Below are 23,207 nucleotides of genomic sequence, written 5' to 3' on the forward strand. Positions count from 1 at the left end.
CTATGTTTCTGGTTAAGTACAATACAATTGCAATGGCTGACTACTATTAGTGGCACCCAAACTTTGATGCACCATGTCGAAATATTAGCGTCATCGCACACAGTAAACTTGGAAGCGCATAAAATGACGGATGATCGCGTTGTGCTTGGGACGACCACAGAGTTGATTTCACGCTGGACGAGTGAGCGAACGGTCACGCTCGACTCTTGAATCATGTCGGTGCACTTTCTTTACATTTCACTGCATATATGTATGAAAGTATGCATATGCATGTGACAAATGAAAAAAATCTTGAATCTTCGCCCTCCCGCAGAGGTCGCTGTTCGCAGTATTCGTCCCGACTTCGCCGATTGGACCAAATAAAGTGGGTCGGCGAAAGTGACAAAATACGGAAGAATCGTACGTTCATGTCGAATAACGATATGTTTGTTTTGGCTCCGGGAAGCATACATCAAAAAAAAAAAAAAAAAAACACTACTGCCAACTACTACTGCCGGGGAAGCGTGCGATACGCGTTTAGAAAAAGAAACGTTTCTAAAAACGAACAACGGTCATTTAAGCGGCTCCATCTGGTCACGCGACCAACTCTGTGGTTCAGGTGTGCGTTGTGGGTGTTGTAGTTTAACGTGAAAACGGCTCCCCTTCACTGGCCGTGCGGGACGCTGGACCGTTAGAACTACAGCTCCCGGCGCCCCGCACGGGGCGGGGCCTGAGCTGCGCAGGAAGACCATGGCGTCGCCCGAGTCTATTTGACAGCTTATCAGGAAGGAAACAAGAAAAAAAGAAAAGGAGAAAGACCTCCCCGCTGTCACGAACGGCGTCGGGTAGGCGCGACGGAAAGATGGGGTCCCGAATCAAGTAAGGATGTTTATTCGTTCGAAACGCTGACCGTGAAGCACCATTACGCCCGTGCTTTCCCCCCCCGCGGGTCACCGGGGGGGGAGATAGGAGGAGGCGCAAGGCCGCGACTTGTTGCGACACATGACGACTTGTGAGCAGCGGAACGAGGCTATCGCCGCGATGTGATCCCTTTATTATTACGAGTTATCATATAAATCGGACATGTTCACAACGTGGCGAAGGATAATCATTATGCTTGGAGGTATATACGACAAGGGTACATACAGTGAAACGTTACAAAAATACACATGGCCGATAAATACAGTAAAAACAAATAATGTGGACACTTTGGACACTCGAATGGCCTAACGACTAGCGCTTTTATGTTTCACTGTAAGAGCATCTCCTATAAGCACAACTATTTAAATGTAATACTTGCAGCAACACAATTACTGTGTAAGGGGTAAAAGTAATACCAAATCGGCTAGCCTCGGCTCACTTAGCTTTAACAACCTAAACATAACTATGTTTCAGATAGGTCTGTATGAATTTGTGACAGGGACATGTAGACACCCTTGGAAACGATAACTCCACGGGTTATACACACACACACACACACACACACACACACACAGGTGAAGTGAATAACATTGCTTATCTCATTCCAATGGCACCTGTCATGAGGTGGTGATATATTAGGCAACAAGTGCACAGTCCGTTCTCGAAGTTGATGTGTTGGAAGCAGGAAAATGGCCAAGCGTAAGGATCTGAGCGACTTTGACAAGGGCCAAATTGGAATGGCTAGACAGGTTGGTCAGAGCATCTCCAAAACGGCACGTCTTGTGGGGGTGTTCCCGGTCTGCAGTGGTTAGTATCTACCAAAAGTGGTTCAAGGATGGAAAACTGGTGAACCGGTGACAGGCTCACGGGCGCCCAAAGGTCATTAATGCGCATGGGGAGCGAAGTCTAGCCTGTCCAGTCCAATCCCACAGAAGAGTCACTGTGGCACAAATTGCTCAAAAGGTTAATGCTGCTATGATAGAAAGGTGTCAGAACACACAGTGCATCACAGCTTGCTGCATATGGGCAGTGTGATGCTCTGGGAAATGTGATGCTCTGAGCAATGTTCTGCTGGGAAAACCTGTTGTTTGTTGCAGACCAAGTACACCCCTTCATGGCAATGGTATTCCCTCATGGCAGTGGCCTCTTTCAGCAGAATAATGCACCCTGCCACGCTGAAATAGGTGTTCAGGAATTGTTTGACAAGCCCAATCCATGGACGACCCACCTCGCAACTTGCAGGACTTAAAGGATCTGCTGCTAATGTCTTAGTGCAACACACGCCACAGGACACCTTCAGAGGTCTTGAGGAGTCCATGCCTCGCCAGGTCAGAGCCGTTTTGGTGGCACGAGGGGGACCTACTCAGTATTAGGCAGGGGGTTTTAATGTTGTGGCTGATCAGTGTACATGCATACCCGTAGCACGCACGCACACACGTTCCTTGGACAACTTTTGGTACGTACTAATCACTGAATACTGGGGACACCCCACAAGACCTGCTGTTTTGGAGATGCTCCAACCCAGTCATCTAGTCATCACAATTTCGCCCTTGTCAAAGTCGCTCAGATCCTTACGCTTGACCATTTTTACTGCTTCCAACACATCAACTTCAAGAATTTACTGTTCACTTGCTGCTCAATATATCCCACCCCTTGACCCCTCTGTTTTTCACCATACATATGTTTGCATGGCATGGCACCCCGACGGAAGTTTGGTTTAAAATTCATACTATAATATGATCAAATATACTTAACAGAGGGAATTAGATATTAAAGCCTGCCTCTATAATAAGCCTGCTTCCAATATAGTGGTACCCTCGCCTGGTACCCTCTGCAGTTGAGATAACTATTTAAGGTGTGTGTGTGTGTGTGTGTGTGTGTGTGTGTGTGTGTGTGTGTGTGTGTGTGTGTGTGTGTGTGTGTGTGTGTGTGTGTGTGTGTGTGTGTGTGTGTGTGTGTGAATTTGATAGCATTCTCTTATTTTAAGATATTGGATTTAATTATTTAATGTTTTGTTCTGTTTCAGAGAGGCTCCTCAGTCCACTTTTGAGGTTTATCTGGAAGTGATAAATCGAGAAACACATGCCACTGGTAAGTACAAGGGATCTTTTGTCTGTTCGATACAAATCGATGCCCAAAACACCCCTACTGATGTATTTTCCAGGGACTAACAGTAACTCCATGCTAGTTAAATCCAGCTGGAAACAATTATACAGATTTTCTCAGTACTGCCCTCCTTAGATGACAATAAAAGTATACAATATTTATTGACCTGACTATGCCATTAATGTAAAGTTGTTATCATTATGTGTTCATAATCATCTACAGGTCCTGAGGTGGTGAGGCAATTCCCAGAGAACTACATTGATCAGGTTTGGATGCTTTTTACATTTATGCATTAGTTATTATTATTCATTACTGTTCCCTCCAGTTCTTTGTTTAAGTCTTGTTTTGATTCCACTATTTTTCCATTCTTACTTGGCTTCTTTGCGATCTTGTTTGTCATTTTGCTTTTTTACTCTTTTCTCAACTTATACTTGTGATGGATGGATGGATGGATAGATTCTTTATTAATCCTGAGGGGAAAATGCAAAGTCCCAGCAGCTCACATCAACTAAATAATGATTATAAATATAGCTGCAGGCAGCAATACGTGGGGTCCAGTATCGACACCAATTACAAATTTTCAAGTTCCCATGGAACATAGCATCAGCTTGTGCTGACGCCCAGCTTTACATCAGCATTACTACTAAAACAAGTAACAATTTTCTGAATTTCCTTTGAACGCACCATCGGCTGACGTGGTGATGCGGAGAATTACTACTACTGCAAGAGGATACACTTGTTGCATGTTTTTTTTACTTTATCCTAAAAATTAGAACATGGCTGTGAACTACCTGTAGTCCACAGTGTCCTGCCTCACTGTCTCTGTGGAAGGAAATCACTCCGTGTGGAAGTTCCCGAAATGTTTTTTTCCAAACGGACTAAACACTGCATGTGCCTCAGAGACATTCCATCAACTTTTTAAACCTTTGGGACTAAAATAAAATGGACACGATTCGGACCCGTTGCTCTCGAGCTCCAGGCAAACTCCATGTGTGAGGACACATACACAGAATATGTCTTTGACCGTTGATTCCAAAGGTTTGTATGTTACAACTGGCTAGAATGCTGCAAAATAAGGAGGGACAACACCCGGTTAGATGCCAACAGAGGGCGAAACAGATAAAATATCAAACGAAATGCCGATGCAGGTAAGACGACACACACACATACACCCACGCACAGTTTGTAACCACTACAAGAGCAAGAGTCTACAACACGCAGCTTGCACGATGTGATTGGCAGTCCAGAGCCTCAACCTGCACATATATAACGAATTGGATGATTATGTCACACAACTATGTCCTACTCAGCAAACGCATCTCGCTTCACCACTCGACCAGAAGTTTTAGAACCTTGGCGTATGGGCGATGCACAAATGTGTAGATCAATTATAGATCAAACTTGAACCACAAGATGGTCCGGTGTCTTGTTGCTCCATCTGTAGCGCCACCGTGTCCCAGTATGTCCGTTTAGCGTCCTTTAACGCCCGCTGCAGTTTATAGGATGTCCATGTTGCCCGATACAAGACTGTCATTGTAAGTGGCCGTATGAGCATTCAGAGCACGCAGATGGATTTATTGACCCACTGTTTCTGGTTAGGAAATATCCAAACTTTTACCGGGGGAATGATGCTGTCTGCTATCCTGGCTATGAAACACATAGCAACTTCTGTGCACTCGCTGACGTCACTGGAACTTGATTGGAAAGTGTCCTAGTCAATGTCACTCAGAGCGTCCTGTAGTGCGGCCTCTGAATGGTCCGACCACCACTTTACGTCCTTCGTCACTACTGTTCCACATACGGTGCACGGCTTGTAAACAGGAAGCAACGAGATGGCGCCGTGGTCCGACGGTCTTGTATCCGTTCCTGTACGGTTTGTAACAGAGGCCTAAAGTTCTTTCTCCCCTGGTGGCACATGTGATGTGTTGATAGAAATTAGGCAGAACTTTTTTAAGGTTCGCCTTGTTAAAGTCCCCAGCCACCACCACAGCCGTGTCAGGGATGCTTTTTTGAAGTCTGCACAACACATCATATAGGTCTGATAGTGCTGTGTCGGTGTCCACTTGTGGTGGAATATAAACGGCTGTAATGATGACCGTGCTGCATTCCGGGGGGGAGGGAGAATGGACTGCATGAGACGGTCAGCTATTCCAGGTTCGACAAGCAGGAGCCGGAGAGAGTCTTGATGTTGTTGGGGTTACACCAGCTGCTGTTGATCATGAAGCAGACGCCTCCACCCTTGGATTTTCCCGACTCGCCCGACCTGTCCGTGCAGAACACGGGAGAAGGACTCGGATAGATGTATAGCGTGGTACGGCACCAGCAGGTTAAGCCATTTCTCCGTCAGGCAGAGGACGCAACAGTTTCTCATGTCCCGTTGGAATGTAATCCTCGCCCGAAAGTCATCCATTTTATTTTCCAGGCACTGGACATTGGCAAGAAGGATGCTTGGCAGAGGTGGACAGTAAGGTTGCGTCCTCAGTCTGGTCTGAATGCCGCCTCGCTTACCACGGTGCTTCCTCCAGAGCCGCTCTCGTGGAACGGCGACTGCATTGTCGTTGATATTTATTTTGTTGAAAGTGTTGGCACGTACAGTAGAATCTCTGCCACCCACTTTGGATCAGCGGATAAAATGTCCCAAAGTTGTTCTTTCAAGGAATTTCTTATATCCACAAGTGCATCGCGGTCGTAGGAGATCACTGCCTATGAGGTTTTTGACGGACATGGTGTGGTAGAACAGAAAAAATTACTAAAATCTGTAATCTACACTGAGCGCTCGTGCAGGAAACCACAGTGGGCGGCGCCAAGCAGCTGTTGAGACGCCCCCATCTGAGACGTCCCGGTTCTAACAAGACCTCAACCATGTCCATGGGTTAATCAATTGTCTTTTAGCATGGAAAAATGCCAAAGAGAATAATAATAATAAAAAGAACATATATTTTTTTATTATTTTCAACTAATTGTCGTTGCACAGAGTACAAGTACTGAGGCACCAAAATGCATTTCTCTGCATTTTACCCATCCTAGTGACTGACGTATCTAGGAGCAATGGGCTGCCATATAGTGGCAGCCCGGGGAGCAGTTAGGGGGTTAAGTGTCTTGCTCAAGGACACATAAGCAGGCAACCGGGAGGAGGCGGGCCAGACGGGCGGGCTCTAACTCCTGAGGCACTGCCCCCATGCATTGCAGATAGGTCTGGTTAGCGTACCAAAAATCCACAGGGAGAGATAAGAAGCTTCTCTCACAGAGCTGGTTTTGCTCATGTCTGTATGTTCCGTCGATGTTTCCAGCATCATGTTCTATTACCTTCAAAACAAACCTACAACCCCTGTCATCCTAGCCAGTCTCTCTCTCTCTCTCTCTCTCTCTCTCTCTCTCTCTCTCTCTCTCTCTCTCTCTCTCTCTCTCTCTCTCTCTCTCTCTCTCTCTCTCTCTCTCTCTCTCTCTCTCTCTCTCTCTCTCTCTCTCTCTCTCTCTCTCTCTCTCTCTCTCTCTCTCTCTCTCTCTCTCTCTCTCTCTCTCTCTCTCTCTCTCTCTCTCTCTCTCTCTCTCTCTCTCTCTCTCTCTCTCTCTCTCTCTCTGTGTGTGTGTGTCCGCCCGCCCGCCCTATTATCCTTGCTTCTAACTTTGCAAACGCGTATGCAAGATGGCTGCCCTGCGTTCTTTTGGAGCATTGGTTGTGCACATCCTCAGAAATTAACGCTATGGTTCACAAGTTGTAATTCAACCCATGACCACTGGGGTCAGTATATCAGGATGTGACAGGCAGGACTGCAGAAGACCTTGAACGAACTACAATAGCAGAAAGTGTTAAAGAGAAACTTGTATTGCTTTTCCGCAATGTTTACAGTATGTATTTTTAGAGCTTATTGTGTGCAATCACCGGGTGTCATGACACTTCACTGCATATGTATGACGATTACGCACATTTTGGTATTTTTTAGTATTTATAGAGCTTATTGTGCGTAATCACCGGGTGTCATGACATTTCACTGCATATATGTATGAACGTATGTATATGTATGTGACAAATAATCTCTTGAACTTGAACTTGAACTTGAATAATCTCTTGAACTTGAACATTCTTGCCAGAATAGCTGGCGTGAGATGGCTATCATTTTACAAGTCACCATGTAAATCTGCCAAAACAAATGGGAACAGGTCCGAGACTGTTATGTATGAGATCTCCCCTTCTCAAGAAGATATTTCGGTATCAGCCATGGATTCAGCCCTCGTCTGCCCCCTGGTGGATATACTTTTTACTCCTCCAGGCACAAAATATACAGGAAAGTATGTGGACAATGCAGCACATACATCGCAGCGGCTTGGCTACGCGCACGCATCGTTAAAATCAAGTATATTGAGGGCTTTAATGTGTGCTGTCAGCTGACTCTGGTTCTGTTTGTCACTACAGATTGAGTACTGATTGATTATTTTCTTGGCAATGGGACGAGGATTGTAGCAGGTCTCGTCTCTTGAGTACTTCCTTTAAGCATCTCCAACAACCTGATATATCTGAAAATAGCTTGGTTGATAAGCAATGTACATTCCGTGATTTAGTAACGCAAATGATTGTCCAAAAGACAGCCTTGAACTGAAAGCCCTAGTCATTTTCAGATTCAAATAACAAGTTCTATATGTAGCTAAAGAGCTACTTACTGTAGCACGGGCATGCAGTCAAATAACATACTAAATAAATATCTTGTGGACTTTAATGGGACTATCGCTTGATATTTTGAAAAACATTTGTCTGAGACACTATGCTGCCGTTGTACATTGGTTTTTAGATTCACCTCTTTCATCGACCCTCTCTTCTCTTTATTTTCTGTTACGATGAGTCTTTGCGAGCAATAAAATGCTTAAATGCTTTCACCGTTTCTTTCACAGGAAACTCTACAGACTGTTCCCAAGTTCTGTTTCCCTTTCAGCTTAGACAGGTAAACATACACACCCTTCTTTATGAATACAGACTTATTGTGTACCTTGGATGCTTAAACTGATGAAGCCGCGTCCCTGTTTGTATGATTTTTACATAGAATAACAAAAACGAAAAAAGTCATTATCAAAAAAAGCCCGGATTAGTGTCTTAATTGTGGTAATGATAACAATATAACAATCAGTCAGAGATTTACTAAGCAAATATTACAGTGAATCTATGTCTATCTATTCTGTTGTTCACAGACGTCTATATTTTCAGATGTGATATTTTTATTCTCGTTATATTCAAACTCCCGTCTCTCTCCCCATCAAACCCTGCCCCTCAAGCCTCACAGTCAGTCAGGTGGGGCAGAACTTCACCTTTGTCTTGACCGACATTGAGAGTAAACAGAGATTTGGATTCTGCCGCCTCTCCTCAGGCGCTCACAGCTGCTACTGCATCCTCAGGTGATGCTTAAGTGTAGAATTTGTCTGTCTGTCTTTCTTATAGTCTATCTGTCTTAAGAGTCCATCTATCTATATCCATGTCCATGCATTTCAGTCCATATTGCAGTATGAGTTAGGCATACAATATATATATCTGTCTTAAGATTATATTGTAAATCTTAACACTCAGTTATATAATTCAGAGAATGAAATAACAAAATATCACCGACTAACACCCTTATTTTGGTAATTCCAGCTATTTGCCCTGGTTTGAAGTCTTCTACAAGTTACTCAACATCCTTGCAGATTACACAGTCAAAGGGCAGGTTAGTAATGGCAGTGACTTGCTTTGATTTGAGTGTTTCTTCACACTGTAGTCTACCACTGCAATATATTCATGAAAAGACAGAGATGTTTTTGTATCCCTTATGTAATTGCTGATTATAATTTCCCTTGAAAGGAATAGGCATTTCACACAGAAATTGTTTTTGGGGGGGGGAGTATGTAAACGTGTTTTGTATATTTACCTTACTTGGTTAAAAGTTTTGGTTTCATGGCTTTTTCATTTCATAACTCTTTTAGGATAGCCATTGGCAGGAACTCCTGGTTTCACTCCATACCCTCCCAATTCCTGATCCCGGCGTTCCAGTTCAGCTTAGTGTGGTAAGTCGCACGCACCAGTACCGTAGGGGCACTGATAATACATTTGTAAACATTATAAAAACAAATACAAGAAACATAACAGCCACATACCAACAAAGCATTAAAAACAATCAGGAATTTAATAGTGCAGCCTGGTTTGTGGTGGATTTTTTGCTTTCCTGTTTTTTCTGTTTTCTCCATGTTTTTTAAGATGTGATGGATATCATAAAAAGCTGTTTTTGTGTGAAATATCTCATCTCTCTGATATAAATTTTTTTCTTTTCTTTTTTGTTTCCTTTGCCCATCTTAGCATTCCTACTTCACTGTGCCCGACACAAGGGAACTTCCTAGCATACCTGAAAATGTGAGTGGCCTCATCCTTTTAACCATATTTAAAATTGATAAATTAGTCCTTGAGCTGCTTTCCATATAGATGAAAACTGTGTCAAGTAATTATAGCCATTACAAAACCATACATTTCACTATCTATATATATATATATATATATATATATATATATATATATATATATAAAAACCTAGTATTTTGAAATGGATTCTAGATGTAAGCAAGCAGGGGTTGTATATATGCATTTATTTATTTATATTTAAATGACGAGAAATTGAAATTACGTGTGCGTGTGTGTGTGTCTACAAAAAATAGGTGAAAATAGGATCTTAATATTGTGTCTTCAACTCAAGATTACTTACTTACTTATATGTAATCATTTAATTAATAATAAATAAACAGCATTGTTTAACAAATATGAAGCTTAATTTATATGATAAATAAACAACAACAAAAAAATCTATTAAGATAAAAAGATATAATAAATATTTGTTTACCACCAGTCACTGTCAAAATGAAATGTCTCCAATTTCCTGGCTAAAAATAATCTATAGTAAAGTATTGCTTTGTGTAACTTGAAATGGTAATATATTTAGTTTCATGACTTTGAAGCCACAACCCTCCATTTTAAGTGTGGTCTGTCTGTGGCCTTTGCTCACATAACTAACCTAAGGTTTTCTACTTTTTATTTATTTTTTTATTTTTTTGCCCTTGCAGAGAAACCTCACAGAGTTTTTTGTAGCAGTAGATGTTAATAACATGCTCCACCTGTATGCTAGTATGCTTTATGAACGTCGGATCCTTATCTGCTGTAGTAAACTTAGCACTGTAAGTATTCACCTTTGTCCTCCCTTTTACACTCTTCTGTGTTTGCCTCTCACTCTTGTTTGTTCCCTTGTGTTATGAACATCAACTGGGGTTGTGATTGAAGAATGCAGAGATACATCGATTATTTTAATTTGAACTAACATTCGACTACAGGTTACCCTTTAAATTGAGATAGAGGGTTTCAATTATGTTTTGTATCACTATATCATTTTATGTCATGTTTAAAATGTATTAACTATGGAATTTATGTCAATTAATATAAATTTTAATTGTTTTACGTATAACCATGTCACTACTTGCATGTATATTTAACAAATAACCTTTTATTATTATTATTTCTAAGACTATTGCACCATAATGAATTGTATATTTCATGGCATGTTCCCACTATGTCCTTTTATGAAACAGTTAACAGCTTGTGTCCATGGTTCTGCTGCCATGCTGTATCCCATGTATTGGCAACATGTTTACATTCCGGTCTTGCCACAGCACCTGTTAGATTACTGTTGGTGAGTACGATTTATTTATTTTCTCATGCTTGTTTTCTGACCAGATTTTTTCCTTTAACCCCGTAACGACTCCTGGTGGTCATATGAGCAGTTAATATACTAATTCATATATATATTGTCTGTTGCAGTGCACCAATGCCCTACCTTATTGGAGTGCATTCCAGTCTGATGGAGGTAGCTGCTTTTAAAATAGCTCTCTCTAATAGTTATCTTTTATAATGATTTTTATTTCTAATGACCAGACATGGTAATAAGTGTTTTACATCAAAAGTCATTGCCAGCACTTGAGTACTCATTTTGAATGTTTGGGATTTATTTATGTGTTTGAATCATGGTGAAGAAGAATTTAATTGTTTAATTGTTGTGATTTCATAATTTATAGTTATATGTATAAATCATATTTATTTTTTTGCTATTTTATGCATTAACCTAGGATCACAAAATGTTTTGTGTTGTGTTTTGCTTTAAAAAAAATTCAGATATTCATTTGTTTTTATATCACCAACAGAAGGTGAGAGGGATGGCTCTGGATGACGCAGTGATACTTAATGTGGACACCAACACCCTGGAAACGCCTTTTGATGACCTCCAAAGCCTGCCCAATGATGTGGTGTGTAAAATTTGCACACAAACTATTATTTATGTTGCTCTATAGCATTTTCTCTCAATCTACATAGTGTATTTTGCATTACAATGAGATTGACTTTACTTATTATGTTTAAGGTGTTAAGATGTATATATTACTGCATACATTTATTAGAAATTAAATTTAAATGCTAGGAACTTGTTTTCAACAAGTATTTTAGCACTTTTCTCACTTCTTTAGTTCCATGAGCACCTAGTAATCTCAGAATTTGCCCATAAATAATGGAAGCTGAGTACGAAATCGTTTGAGATATATACATAAGTACCGGCTCAGGCACAATATCCCATGGTGCAAACCCTGATGGAGCGGGCAGGAAAAGCCAGTGTGAAGAGAGTTACAATAGTTTAGGCGGGAGATTCCCTGCTCTCTTTTATTTAACAGAATGGCTTGTTTTTTTATCACAATATTAATAATAAAGAACTACAGCTACTCTTTTTGTGAAATATTGCTTCTAGGTATCATCGCTAAAGAATCGCTTAAAGAAGGTATCAACATCAACAGGGGATGGTGTGGCCAGAGCCTTTTTGAAGAGTCAAGCTGCGCTGTTTGGGAGTTACAGGAACGCCCTTCAGATTGTAGCGGTGAGTTAAAAAAAAAAAAAAAAAAGTGCTTAGAGTTGTTTACAAACTTTATAAGAATACAGGGGTCTTCTACCTGTTTCAGCCCAAGGAGCCCTTGGTGGATAGAGAAAAAGAGCAGGGACCCCCGAGATTTTCTTTTATAAAATGTTTTATTTTAAGCCTGGCATATAATAACATATTTATAATGCCATATTAACCTATTTATATACTCAGTTATGTTTACGCGTATGGTTCACCTGTGTTTTTATTTTAGATTTCGATTTATTTCCGTTAGTTTAGTTCCATTAGTAGACCAGTCACGGAACGTGGCTGCTCTATCTGGGGAAAAACTCTGTGAAATCCACCTTTTTCTTGTTTTAACAAATAGAATAAAGGTTTGACAAATCTGAAAAAGGGTTTGAAATGCCGTACAGGCTTTTTATTATAATCTAGTTTTATTATAACCATGTTTGACTACTATAAGTGTTAAGGACAGTAGTTTTTTTTAGGTTTTTTTTTATTGAGACCCATGGTCTCAATAAATGAGACCATGGGTCTCATCATCAGTATGTAGAAAAAAAGAAAAGCAGGGAAAACAAAAACAGTGAAATACACCCTTTCTCTGTTTTGACATCAAAATGAATTGCCGGACCACTGGTTGAAGGCCACTGCAGTAGTGTATAGCCCTGACACACTGCAGCTGCTGGGGATGTTAAGGGAGGTAGGTGTGCACAGTTGGGTGGCTCCAGCTTCCCAGCATGTCTCCGAGCCGTCCACACCAGTGGCGCTGTCCATGGTGCTGGAGAGATGTATAGGCTGCCTATAGGTTGCTGGGCTCTGTCGAGACACAGCCTTTCCTCAAGAAGACATGGCCTACAGCGCCGTCAGTGCAGCACTGATTTTATTTGGTGCTTACTGTATGTTCAATTTTTATGATACATTCATTGTTTTATTATATGACTGAAAGCAAGGTTTTTTTTTTTTTTTTTTAGCCCATGGTTCTTTATGAAGAATATGATACAGAATACAAAAATCATGAATACTCAAATATTTCCAGTTGTTTCTGTGATATGCACAATGTGAATTATTATTATTATTATTATTATTATTATTATTATTATTATAGGAGGTGATGAATATTTATAGACATCCATATAGTACACAACCTTTCTATTAGTCAAGTTCACAATAAATGGCTAATGCTTTCTAATGCTAACTAACCACCCTTACAATCATTTTTCTACAACTTCAGGGAGAGCCAATAACATTCAACGAGGAAACCTTTGTGAACCACCGCTCCAGTGCCATGCGACAGTTCCTGCAGAATGCTATTCAGCTGCAGCTCTTCAAACAGGTACGCTTACTTCTGCACATTTCTTACTGGTTGCACAAGCAGAGATTGCCTCTGATTTTGACAGTTTGTTACCTAAAATCTCTCTGAAACGAATGTTTACAGGTGTAGCCATTGGAGCATGTCTGTTTAATCATATTGTTGCACATATTTAACACACTAGGCTGGGAGATTTCAACTTTTTGCCACCAGCCATTATTTGTAAATTGCTTGTCGTAACTTCAGGATCTGTTTTTTCAATCAGTGATACTGTCATATGTTTTCTGAACCAAAACATATATATTGCATTTTTTTTTTCTACCTTAAGTTCATAGATGGCCGCTTAGACCTGTTAAACTCAGGGGACGGCTTCAGTGATGTCTTTGAGGAGGAGATCAGCATGGGTGAATATGCAGGTGAGTTAAGTAGTCACTCTGGCGTGTGGATAATGTGCAGAAAGCCTGTCATTATTGCAAAAATGTACCCCCCACAGGTTGACCACAATAATGACAGACTGAATGAAGGCCAGTATAAATAGGTTGTGAGAGACAAGAAGATTGGGATTCATTTTGATGTTGACTCCTGACTTCCTCTTGTGTCATGTACCCTAATTATTTCACAAGACCATGTTAAGCTAGTTGCCGTTATGGTGAATTTTATAGAAACTGATTGTTTAAGAAAGGACCTTTTGGATTATATATTGTAGTCTGTCAGCCCTAATATAATTGATGTGTGCCTGTTTTTCCATGTGTTTGTGTGAGACTATGATATGATATCAAGCAACAAGGAAAAACATGCACAATTGCGCTCACCAAATTTGGTACGCAGCGCATTGCTTCTGCATGAAAACCCAGTAAACCACTCTGTTACTGACATTTGTTGTTTATGAATTCTCCTCTGCTCCTAAAACAGGCAGTGACAAGACGTACCACCAGTGGCTCTTCACCGTAAAGGTGAGAGATTCTCAAGCTTCACCCTGAGTACTCGCTGTTCAGTCAGCATTGTCTTTGCATGATAATGTAAAGAGCAGGCTTACCTTAAGTACAATAAAATAAGAATCATTGCCCATTATTATGTTTTTAAGTAAAATGTCCTTCATAATCTGTCTATCAATGCTTATGTTTTTTGGTATAGAAAGGGGGCGGGGCCATCATTAACACAGTGAAGACAAAGGCCAATCCAGCCATGAAAACCGTTTACAAGTTTGTAAGGATGCAACTTTCTTCTTATCCTAAACTCTACTGTGGAATAAACCCCATCTTAATGTTGTTATAGCTTAAACTCTCTCTCTTGATCTCTCTATCGATCCATCTATCTCTCTATCCCTCCATCTCTCTATCTATCTCTCTATCTGTTGCTCTCTCTATCTATCTCTATTTCCATCTCTCTCTTTCTCTCTCTCAGGCCAAAGATCATGCAAGAATGGGCATCAAAGAAGTAAAGAGCCGACTTAAGCAAAAGGTATACAGCACTATTGGTTAATCTTTCTAGTTCTGTTCTTAGAACGGGCCTGTCCTCAAAATGTTTTTTTTTTTTTGTTTTTTTTTTTTTGCTGAAAATGTATGGTTATTCATTATCAATTTTCAGCAAAAGAATCAACAGAGACTACAAAAACATTTGAAATCTAAAATTGGAAATATCATGATTTTTAGTAGCCATTGGTTTCAGTGAATTAATTACATTAACGGGTAGGAGAATGGAGCACTATGACTGAGCGTTGATCCTTAAAAATCATAATGCAATAAACCTAATTGGTTGGATTTATTAGATTCCAGCCCCATCAGCACAGAGTAACACCCGAACAGCTTTTTACGACTCAATATTCAAGAGGTTTATTCCTCACATACATATACATACTTCCATACACATATACAGGGAAATGTCAGTGCAACGCACCCGGTAATTATGCACAGTGTGTTCTAGACTGAACACAAAAGCTACCTAATTTCTACTTGACTATCTAACTGAAACTACTAATAAAGAATAATATAAAATAAAAAACTCAAAAGTAATAAAGAGAGGGGGTACGAAATAGAAATAAAGGGAATAGACTTTGCTATATGGGATAGGCTATTATGTTTATACAGATATGCGCATTAAAAGTGGCATGTGAATTAAGTGAGGTAGTGTGTGTTGAGATATACAGTATACAACAGTACGGTGCAGCAATACAGTAACACAGAACAACAATACAGCACAGTATGCAGTTACCCAGAACAGTGATACAGTATGCACTACAGTAAGGCAGTGGGCCCTATGTGTGTGGCTCAGTCTGGACTTCTGGTGAGTTCAGCATTGACAGTTCTTATGGCTTGCGGGAAGAAACTCTGTCTCAGTCTCTCTGTTCTCGCTGTGTGACTGCGGAGGCGCTTGCCTGACTGCAGCAGCTGGAACAGTCCGTTGTTGGGGTGATGAGGATCCTTCATGATCCTACGGGCTCTGCTACTACACCTCCTGGTGTATAAGTCCTGCAGGGAGGGGAGGGTAGTTCCAGTGGTATGTTCAGCTGAACGCACCACCCTCTGCAGGGCCCGCCTGTCCTGAGCAGTACAGCTCCCAAACCAGGCAGTGATGTTGCCTGTCAGGATGCTCTCCACTGCCCCAGAGTAGAAGGACTTGAGGATCCTCACGAGACCCTAAATTTCTTCAGCTGCCTGAGGTGGTAAAGATGCTGCCTCGCCTTTCTCACTAGAGTGTCTGTTTGTAAAGTCCATGTTAAGTCCTCCATGATATGGACACCCAGGTACTTGAACCTGCTCACCCTGTCGACAAAAGTCCCATTAATCACTAGCAGTGCATGCGTCCTCAGTTGTTATCCTCTCCTAAAGTCCACAATCATCTCCTTAGTTTTGCTGATGTACAGGAGGAGGCTGTTGTCCTGGCCCCAGAGTGACAGGTCAGCCACCTCCTTGCAGTAGGCCTTCTCATCGCCGTCGTTGATCAGGCCCATTCCGACGCTGTCGTCAGCAAACTTGATGATGGTGTTGGAGCTGGACCTGGCCACACAGTCATGTATGTACAGGGAGTACAGTAGGGGGCTGAGGATGCAGCCCCGGGGGATCCTGTGTTCAGAGTGAGGGAGCTGGACATGTGCCTCCCCACCCTAACCACCTGGGGCCGGGCTGTAAGGAAGTCCAGGATCCAGGCACACAGCGGAGTGTTCAGTCCTAGCTCCCGCATCTTGACAGCCAGTCCGGTGGGGACAATGGTGTTGAAAGCTGAACTATAATTGATGAACAGCATTCTCACATAGGCCCCCTTCCAGCCATCAAGGTGTGTGAGCGTGGTGTGCAGTACCTGGGAGACTGCGTCATCCGTTGATCAAGAGAGAAAAGTTACTCAACAGTAAAATTAACCTCTAACATTTGTAGGCTTACTTTCCTTACTTCTACCGTACATGAATCTGGCCCTGGCCTGTCTGCCTTCTGGATTTTGGCCTTTCTTTGGTACTCTCAACTTATCTACCTTCAATCATGCTTAGTCTTCTCTCTCTGTTTTCCAGTGCCCACATCAACCACCAACCTCCATGTGTTCTTTCTCTAGGAGCAGACAGAAAATGGCTACTCCACAACTGGGACAGCAGTTATTGACGAGGACAACACAGAAGAGGTTCTGTCTTCCACCAGTACAGTCAGAAAAGAGGGATCCTCACAGACCTTGGACGGACACAGGCCAGTTACTATGCACTTTGGACAGGTAAGCAAACAAAACAAGGGGGGACTTTTGGAGGGAACTGTATATGTGACATGATTGAATAGTGTATATTTGCGAAGGCAAATTTTTTATAATTTTTTTTACTACTTCAAAATACAGCTGGACTCATCATTATAATGTAATTAGTCACGGCCACTCTAAAAACATGGTGAATGGACAGTGAATGGCAAGTAGAAGAAAAAGAAGAGATGCAGCAGTCATTTAGAAAAAGACAGTGTGTTTTTATTTGGGGTCTAGATTCATTCTGTTAGTTTCCTACTCGTAAAAAAGGAAAAAACAAACATAACAAAGAGGTCACACTGTGCCCAGTCGCTCGCAGTCGTTTAGATTTACATTGATTTGTTTTCCTTTGTTTCCTACCTGACGACACAAAACAAGACGTGCTGTTTCATGCAGGTCTCTCCGTCCTCTTTAACGTCACCACCGTCTCTGTTGGTATGGGACTTTATTTAGTAAAAACTGGATTTTTTTTTTTTTTTTTTGTGTATGGGACCATGTCTGTTTGGAGAGAAAGCCGGACAGATTTACTTTGTAAATGCATTTTGCTTGCTTGCTTTGCTTCTATTGTTACTATTTGATGGCCTTCTTTTAATGTAAAGCCTATGAACATGGCATGTATGAAAGGTTCTATACAAATAAAGGTTGTTGTTATTATTTATAATAATAATAATGGAGAAAAAAAATGTAACCCCATAGATGCTCTTAAAGAGAATTAAACATTGTATTACACAAAACTACATAAGCAATGTAGGAGCTGAACTGTAGTATTTTACACTAGAAGTGCAGGCATTCTTTAACACTGATTAGAACATGACGGGGCATCTGCCTCCTTTTTTTTTTTATTTTTTTTAAATAACTTTTTTTATGGTCATTTATCATTTTTTTTCTAAGTGCGCTATTAAACTTCCAACCATGTAAGGCATTTGCAATATGTGTTTTTTAGGAAAAGTCAAGGCAGGATGAAAATAGGGCTCATATTCTTGTTAAGATATTACCGCGTAACTGCATAACATTAACTTATATAAATATATATAACTTATATATTTCTCAAACCTTTTTGAATCAATTACTTATCATCATTTTCTCCCCCCAACAATAGGCTCGGCCGACCTTGCTCATGAAGAGACCTTGCAGCAGCATGGGCCTAGAAAGCAGTCCTGACCAGTAAGAGCCCCTTAATCCATTAATTACTATTTTATTTGCATCAATTCACACTTTATAATGACTATACTCGGGAAATAAGTTGGTTTTGTGAGTTTGCTGAAGATGTTTTGTATTTGATATATACAAATGATTTACTGAGATCTCATGAATCACTTTCTATTTTATTTTATGCTTATTTACCTTGATGATGATGAGATTTACCTATGACGATAACTTTTAGGATTAATGTCACAAATAATAATACAAACCGTTTCATTGTCTATTTGTGCTTTTTATGCCACTGTTGTAGTATAAGCCGATGATACTGTGACGAGTGAAACAACGCAAAAAATAAGCATTTATAGAGGATTATGGTCATCATAAAATGTGTTTTTACCCAATCCTTAAGTTTTATTTCTTTATCAGCAAGTTTAAATAGTTTTATCAATTGTGCACTATTAAACAATTATTTACTATTATTATTTCAAATTCTCGTCGTCGTCGTGTGTGTGTGTTTGAAGACCGCTATAAGCCTGAGGGGGGGGTGTGTGTGTGTGTGTGTGTGTGTGTGTGTGTGTGTGTGTGTGTGTGTGTGTGTGTGTGTGTGTGTGTGTGTGTGTGTGAGTGTGAGTGTGAGTGTGTGTGTGTGTGTGTGTGAGTTTGAAGACCGCTATAAGCCTGAGATGGAGGTGTGTGTGTGTGTGTGTGTGTGTGTGTGTGTGTGGATATATATACACACACACACACACACACACACACACACACACACACACACACACACACACACACACACACACACACCTCCATCTCAGGCTTATAGCGGTCTTCAAACACTGCCAGGGACCCAGAGCCTTCAGGGATAAACAGGGTGTGTGTGTGTGTGTCTGTGTGGAGAGAGATAGATAGATAGATAGATAGATAGATATATATATATATATATATATATATATATATATATATATATATATATATATATATATATATATATATATATATATATATATATATATATATATATATATATATATATATATATATATATGTCCTTATTAGTTTTTCTTCTATGACTAATTTCCTACCTTCCTTATCGGTCTTCCTCCTCTTATTTGTATGTTTTCCAACTCCATTAAAAAGCTAACCTATCGTCTGGATTCCCTTTTCAATCTTTCCTTCTTTCCACCTTAGCTATATCCGTCCTACGCGTCACTACACCGTCTTTTTGTCCGAGGATTCCTCCGGGGATGAGCTTCAGCACGACGACGACTCGAGCTCTGGCTTCCCCGACGGCTTTCTCTTCTCGGTCCCTTTCGAATGGTCACCACTGTATGCACTTCTCTGACTAGATTTACGTTATTGTCATAATCGGGTGGATTGAGTGCATGTATCTGTGTGTGTTTTGGGGCAAACCTACGAAAGTCGTCTACAGCCCAAATACTGTCCCCCGACAGACCGCAGCCTTACCGCTCCCTGAAGGAGGTGGACTTGACAGACGTCGAGGATCCTGGCTTTGGAGCCGAGCGGCACACAGCCCCGTCCAGCCCCGTCGCCGAGAAGTTCTCCAATGTCACTTTGCTGGGGGACATCTTCAGCTGCCAGGAAGAGCCGGAGACGCAGCCAATCAGCCTAGCGAAAAGTCTGGAAGACCTCAGGACTTCCAAAGACTCGGACGAGATACAAACAAAGTTCAGCTATCAGGTAAGAGGTTTAAATCCAGAATATGTGCACTCAAGATGTAAATGACCCAAAATGGCATGAGTTTATTCTTGTAGTAGATGATGTCCCGTCATTCAAAGTGGCATCCAGAAATAAAACAATACATCCGTAGCTACTCCCGGCTGTCCATGCAGCCACACCGAAACAGACATCATGAAATGTCCTACATACTTCAAAATCCTAAATTGCTCTTTTGAAATTCTGAAAAAGCTTCTTCTCTTCATAGCGCATGGACCTAAGTGTCAGTGAGCGCACTCGCACCCTCCCAGGCCTCAAGCTCTCCAACCCCTACAACAAGATGTGGAGCGTGAGGGGGGACGACATAGCTCCGCCGCTCTCTGCACTTCCAGCCTGCGACAGACCTGCGCAGCACGACCCGGAGCAGACCTTCCTGGAGAGCTTCGGCCTGGGTCCCGACGCGACCAGCCAGGGAAATATCACCATCCCTCGCCCGCACGGGAGGAAGACTCCCGAACCTGGCAAGGTCTTAGCCCCACCCTCTGTTCAACCTCGTTCTCAAACTGTCGAATGTGGCAATGGGAGGACTAGAAGCGGCCGGCAGGAATTTAGGCATGCCCTCGGGATGACGACCGACGGAGACCTGCTACACATCGCCAATGAAACAGAGGACAAAATTGATCTGCTGAGTCTTCTCGACCCCCTTAGCAGCTCATTGCTACTGACCGACGTTATTCCAGTTGGTGTAGAGGAAGATTCCCGGGCTCAATTGTCCTCTGGCAAACCCCTAATTCCACCTAGGCCCTACCCCCAGGATCTGCCACACATCTCACTGAACCCTTTCACGCAGTCTCTCCGTTACGCCTCCCCTCAGACGCGGTACTCGCCGGCAGTCCAAGGGAATCCTTTTGGCTTGGTGTACGGGCCCCCCACCAGACCCTATATCCACACCCCACCGCACCCACACCCAGTCTCCACACTGCCGGCGTTCTATAGACAACAGTCCCCGAGGGGCTCCGCCCTTTCGCCCGGCCTCGGACCCCCCCCGCCGGCCTTTCCCCCCACGGTCACCCTGCCACACTCCTCTTCCAGCAGCTATGCCCTTTCCAGCCTGGTGAACTTGCCCTCCGCCAAAAACACTCAGGGCCAGAATACGACAGAGAAGCCCCTCGGCGATCAGGACTACAAAGAGCCTCGAGATCCCTTCGGGGACCTGCTGACCATAGGCAAGCCAGTCATCAAGAAGAAGGTAGAGGACCTTCGGAGAAGATGGGAGACTTTCGACTAAGTAAGCTGTGAATACACTCTGTGGTGCATGCGCTGTTACCACTGTTGATGTTGCCCATCGGCGACAAAACAAGTATTTGTGACTCACTGAGAATCTCGGTCCCATGTTTTCTCTGCCGACCAGACTTTAGTATCCACACGTTTCACTGTCCGTCAATTGCAAGCGCCAATATTTGCACTCAATGTTTGAAGTGATCAATGCCTTTACTACCATTATGTAGTCACTAGCTTAATGCGTACTGTATATATGTAACTTTTAAAATACCGGAGTACTACTTTTTTTTTTACTGTGGAAGAGGTGAGAGGCTACATTCTAGTAGGGCGGAAATGTGACTATCACAAAGATGATTACCGTATTTCCTCAAATAGTGACCGGAGCTTTTATTTACCTGAACTGCAGCGGGTGCCACGCGTTTATTGGAAGCAAGCTTATATTAGAGGCAGGCTTTTATATCTAAAAGCAAACCAAAACTCTCTCTTTGAATTTTGAATTAAACTCCCGTCTGGGTGCCATGCTCAAAATAAATACATCTAAAATAAAAACACTCTGTTTTTATTTTAAGAGATCTCTTAAATTGTCATTACTGTCAGCACTGGCTTTGTTTTGTTTGTTCGGAGACATGGGAACAGCCGGGGCGCACTGTGGACCAGAGATCGCTCGCTCACCTTTACGCAATCCACTGTCTTGATCCAAGGTGGGTTCTTAGTTGGGTTTAAAATGTTTGTCTAATACAATTAGAAACAAAGGAAAACAAATACATCTGAAATAAAAACACAGGAAAACCAACACTGCACGCACGCTGCACCACTGTCTGGAGGAGGAAAAAAAAAGACTCTACTCCAATTCTGAGTTAAGTTTACATTTAACACAATGAGTAATGCAGTACAACAAAGTGTTGAAATAAACATTATATTGTTCAATTTATCAATTTAAAGCAGTAAAAATTAAAAGTACATTATGCTTAAAAGGCATGCACAGTTTATAACAGGCCCTCGGAGTTTATCTATCCTTGGTTTTTACCCCGGTCTGTATTTGAGGCAGGCCTTTGTTTGTGTCGACCATGTCCCCGGCATTTATTAGTGCCCCAGTTTTTATTTGTGTAAATCTGAGGAATTAAGATTTGAGGAAATACGGTCATTATTAAAAAAAAATAAATTAAAAAAAAAAAAAAATAAATAAAAAAAAATTCCAGTCAGAAGAAGGGTTATTGCATCACACCTTAACGTCTCATTATATTAACATAGTTTACTGCGCAGTTCTCTTTCGTTGGAGCATCAAGTTTAAAAGCAGAAAAAAAAATATTTACGGGATAAGTGAAATTAAATGTGCAATGGAAATCTTTGGACTTGAAGAAACAGCAACAATATACACACTGCTGCAGATTCTGCCTAAATGATTACCTGGGTAGTTTTGATCATTCACATTTCTGTTGAATATGAGCACTTAAAATCAGATGTTAGTGTGTGATACAGATCCCCTATCATTGCCAATTGTAATATTGAAAAGGTATAACATATCTTTATCTTTCATCCTCTGTTGTTCATTGCCTTCCTTTTATTTGATTTCTTCTGTGTCTTAGGCAGTCACTATCTACTGGCACGCCGGTCGCTTGCTATGTGTGCTGGTAACGTGCAAATCGCGACAACGGCAATGTTGACTTTTGGGAATTTTTGACTTTGAAACAGGTTCTCCTACAGACTGCCGCGCCAATGCACCCCCCCACCCCCCCCCAAAGAAAGATGCTATTTATGTTGCGGATTTGTAGGTAATCTCGGGTGAAGCACTTTTTTAGGGGGGCTTGTATGACTGCTGTTTTTTGTTTTGTGTACAAAGTGGACCTTATGTATGGTGTATGACTGATTAAAAACTGAGAATAAGTAGTCTTGCAACTACTACTTTTTAAATAATATTTTAACATAACAGATAATTGTTGTTATTGTTATTATTAAGTTATTACTATTAATTTACATTAATAATTACATTTTAATAATTGATTATTATTAATAATGTATTATGAATGTATTGTTAATAATCTATTGTTAATAATGTATGTGGCCGTTTCGCCTACCACACGCCACACAAGTGGTGTTGTTAGGGACCTCCAGCACAGAGATACAGACGATGGGGTTTCAGACACACAATTTATTGTAGAGAGTTG

The 23,207-nt window shown here is 41.4% G+C and overlaps 1 protein-coding gene across 3 annotated transcripts; it reads left to right on the forward strand.

Moving 5' to 3' along the window:
* Window positions 1-758: 758 nt before the first annotated feature.
* On the forward strand, window positions 759-22,900 carry dennd1a (DENN/MADD domain containing 1A). 3 transcript variants are annotated; one of them, XM_080018109.1, is made up of 23 exons: window positions 759-858; window positions 2,927-2,991; window positions 3,229-3,272; window positions 7,894-7,943; window positions 8,272-8,391; window positions 8,627-8,696; window positions 8,953-9,033; window positions 9,323-9,376; window positions 10,078-10,188; window positions 10,597-10,697; window positions 10,826-10,871; window positions 11,206-11,307; window positions 11,799-11,924; window positions 13,156-13,257; window positions 13,562-13,649; window positions 14,146-14,186; window positions 14,368-14,439; window positions 14,638-14,694; window positions 16,777-16,929; window positions 18,047-18,111; window positions 19,276-19,413; window positions 19,539-19,785; window positions 20,030-22,900. In XM_080018109.1, the coding sequence occupies exons 1-23, from the start codon at window positions 842-844 to the stop codon at window positions 21,047-21,049; spliced, it is 2,970 nt and encodes a 989-aa protein (XP_079874235.1). In that variant the 5' UTR covers window positions 759-841; the 3' UTR covers window positions 21,050-22,900. The 3 variants fall into 3 exon arrangements, with proteins under 3 accessions (XP_079874235.1, XP_079874237.1, XP_079874236.1); XM_080018111.1 differs by lacking the exon at window positions 19,276-19,413; XM_080018110.1 differs by lacking the exon at window positions 10,078-10,188.
* The last annotated feature ends 307 nt before the right edge of the window (window positions 22,901-23,207 follow it).

The sequence above is a fragment of the Zeus faber genome (genome assembly GCF_960531495.2).
Source record: "Zeus faber genome assembly, chromosome: 17".
NCBI classification, from domain to species: domain Eukaryota; kingdom Metazoa; phylum Chordata; class Actinopteri; order Zeiformes; family Zeidae; genus Zeus; species Zeus faber.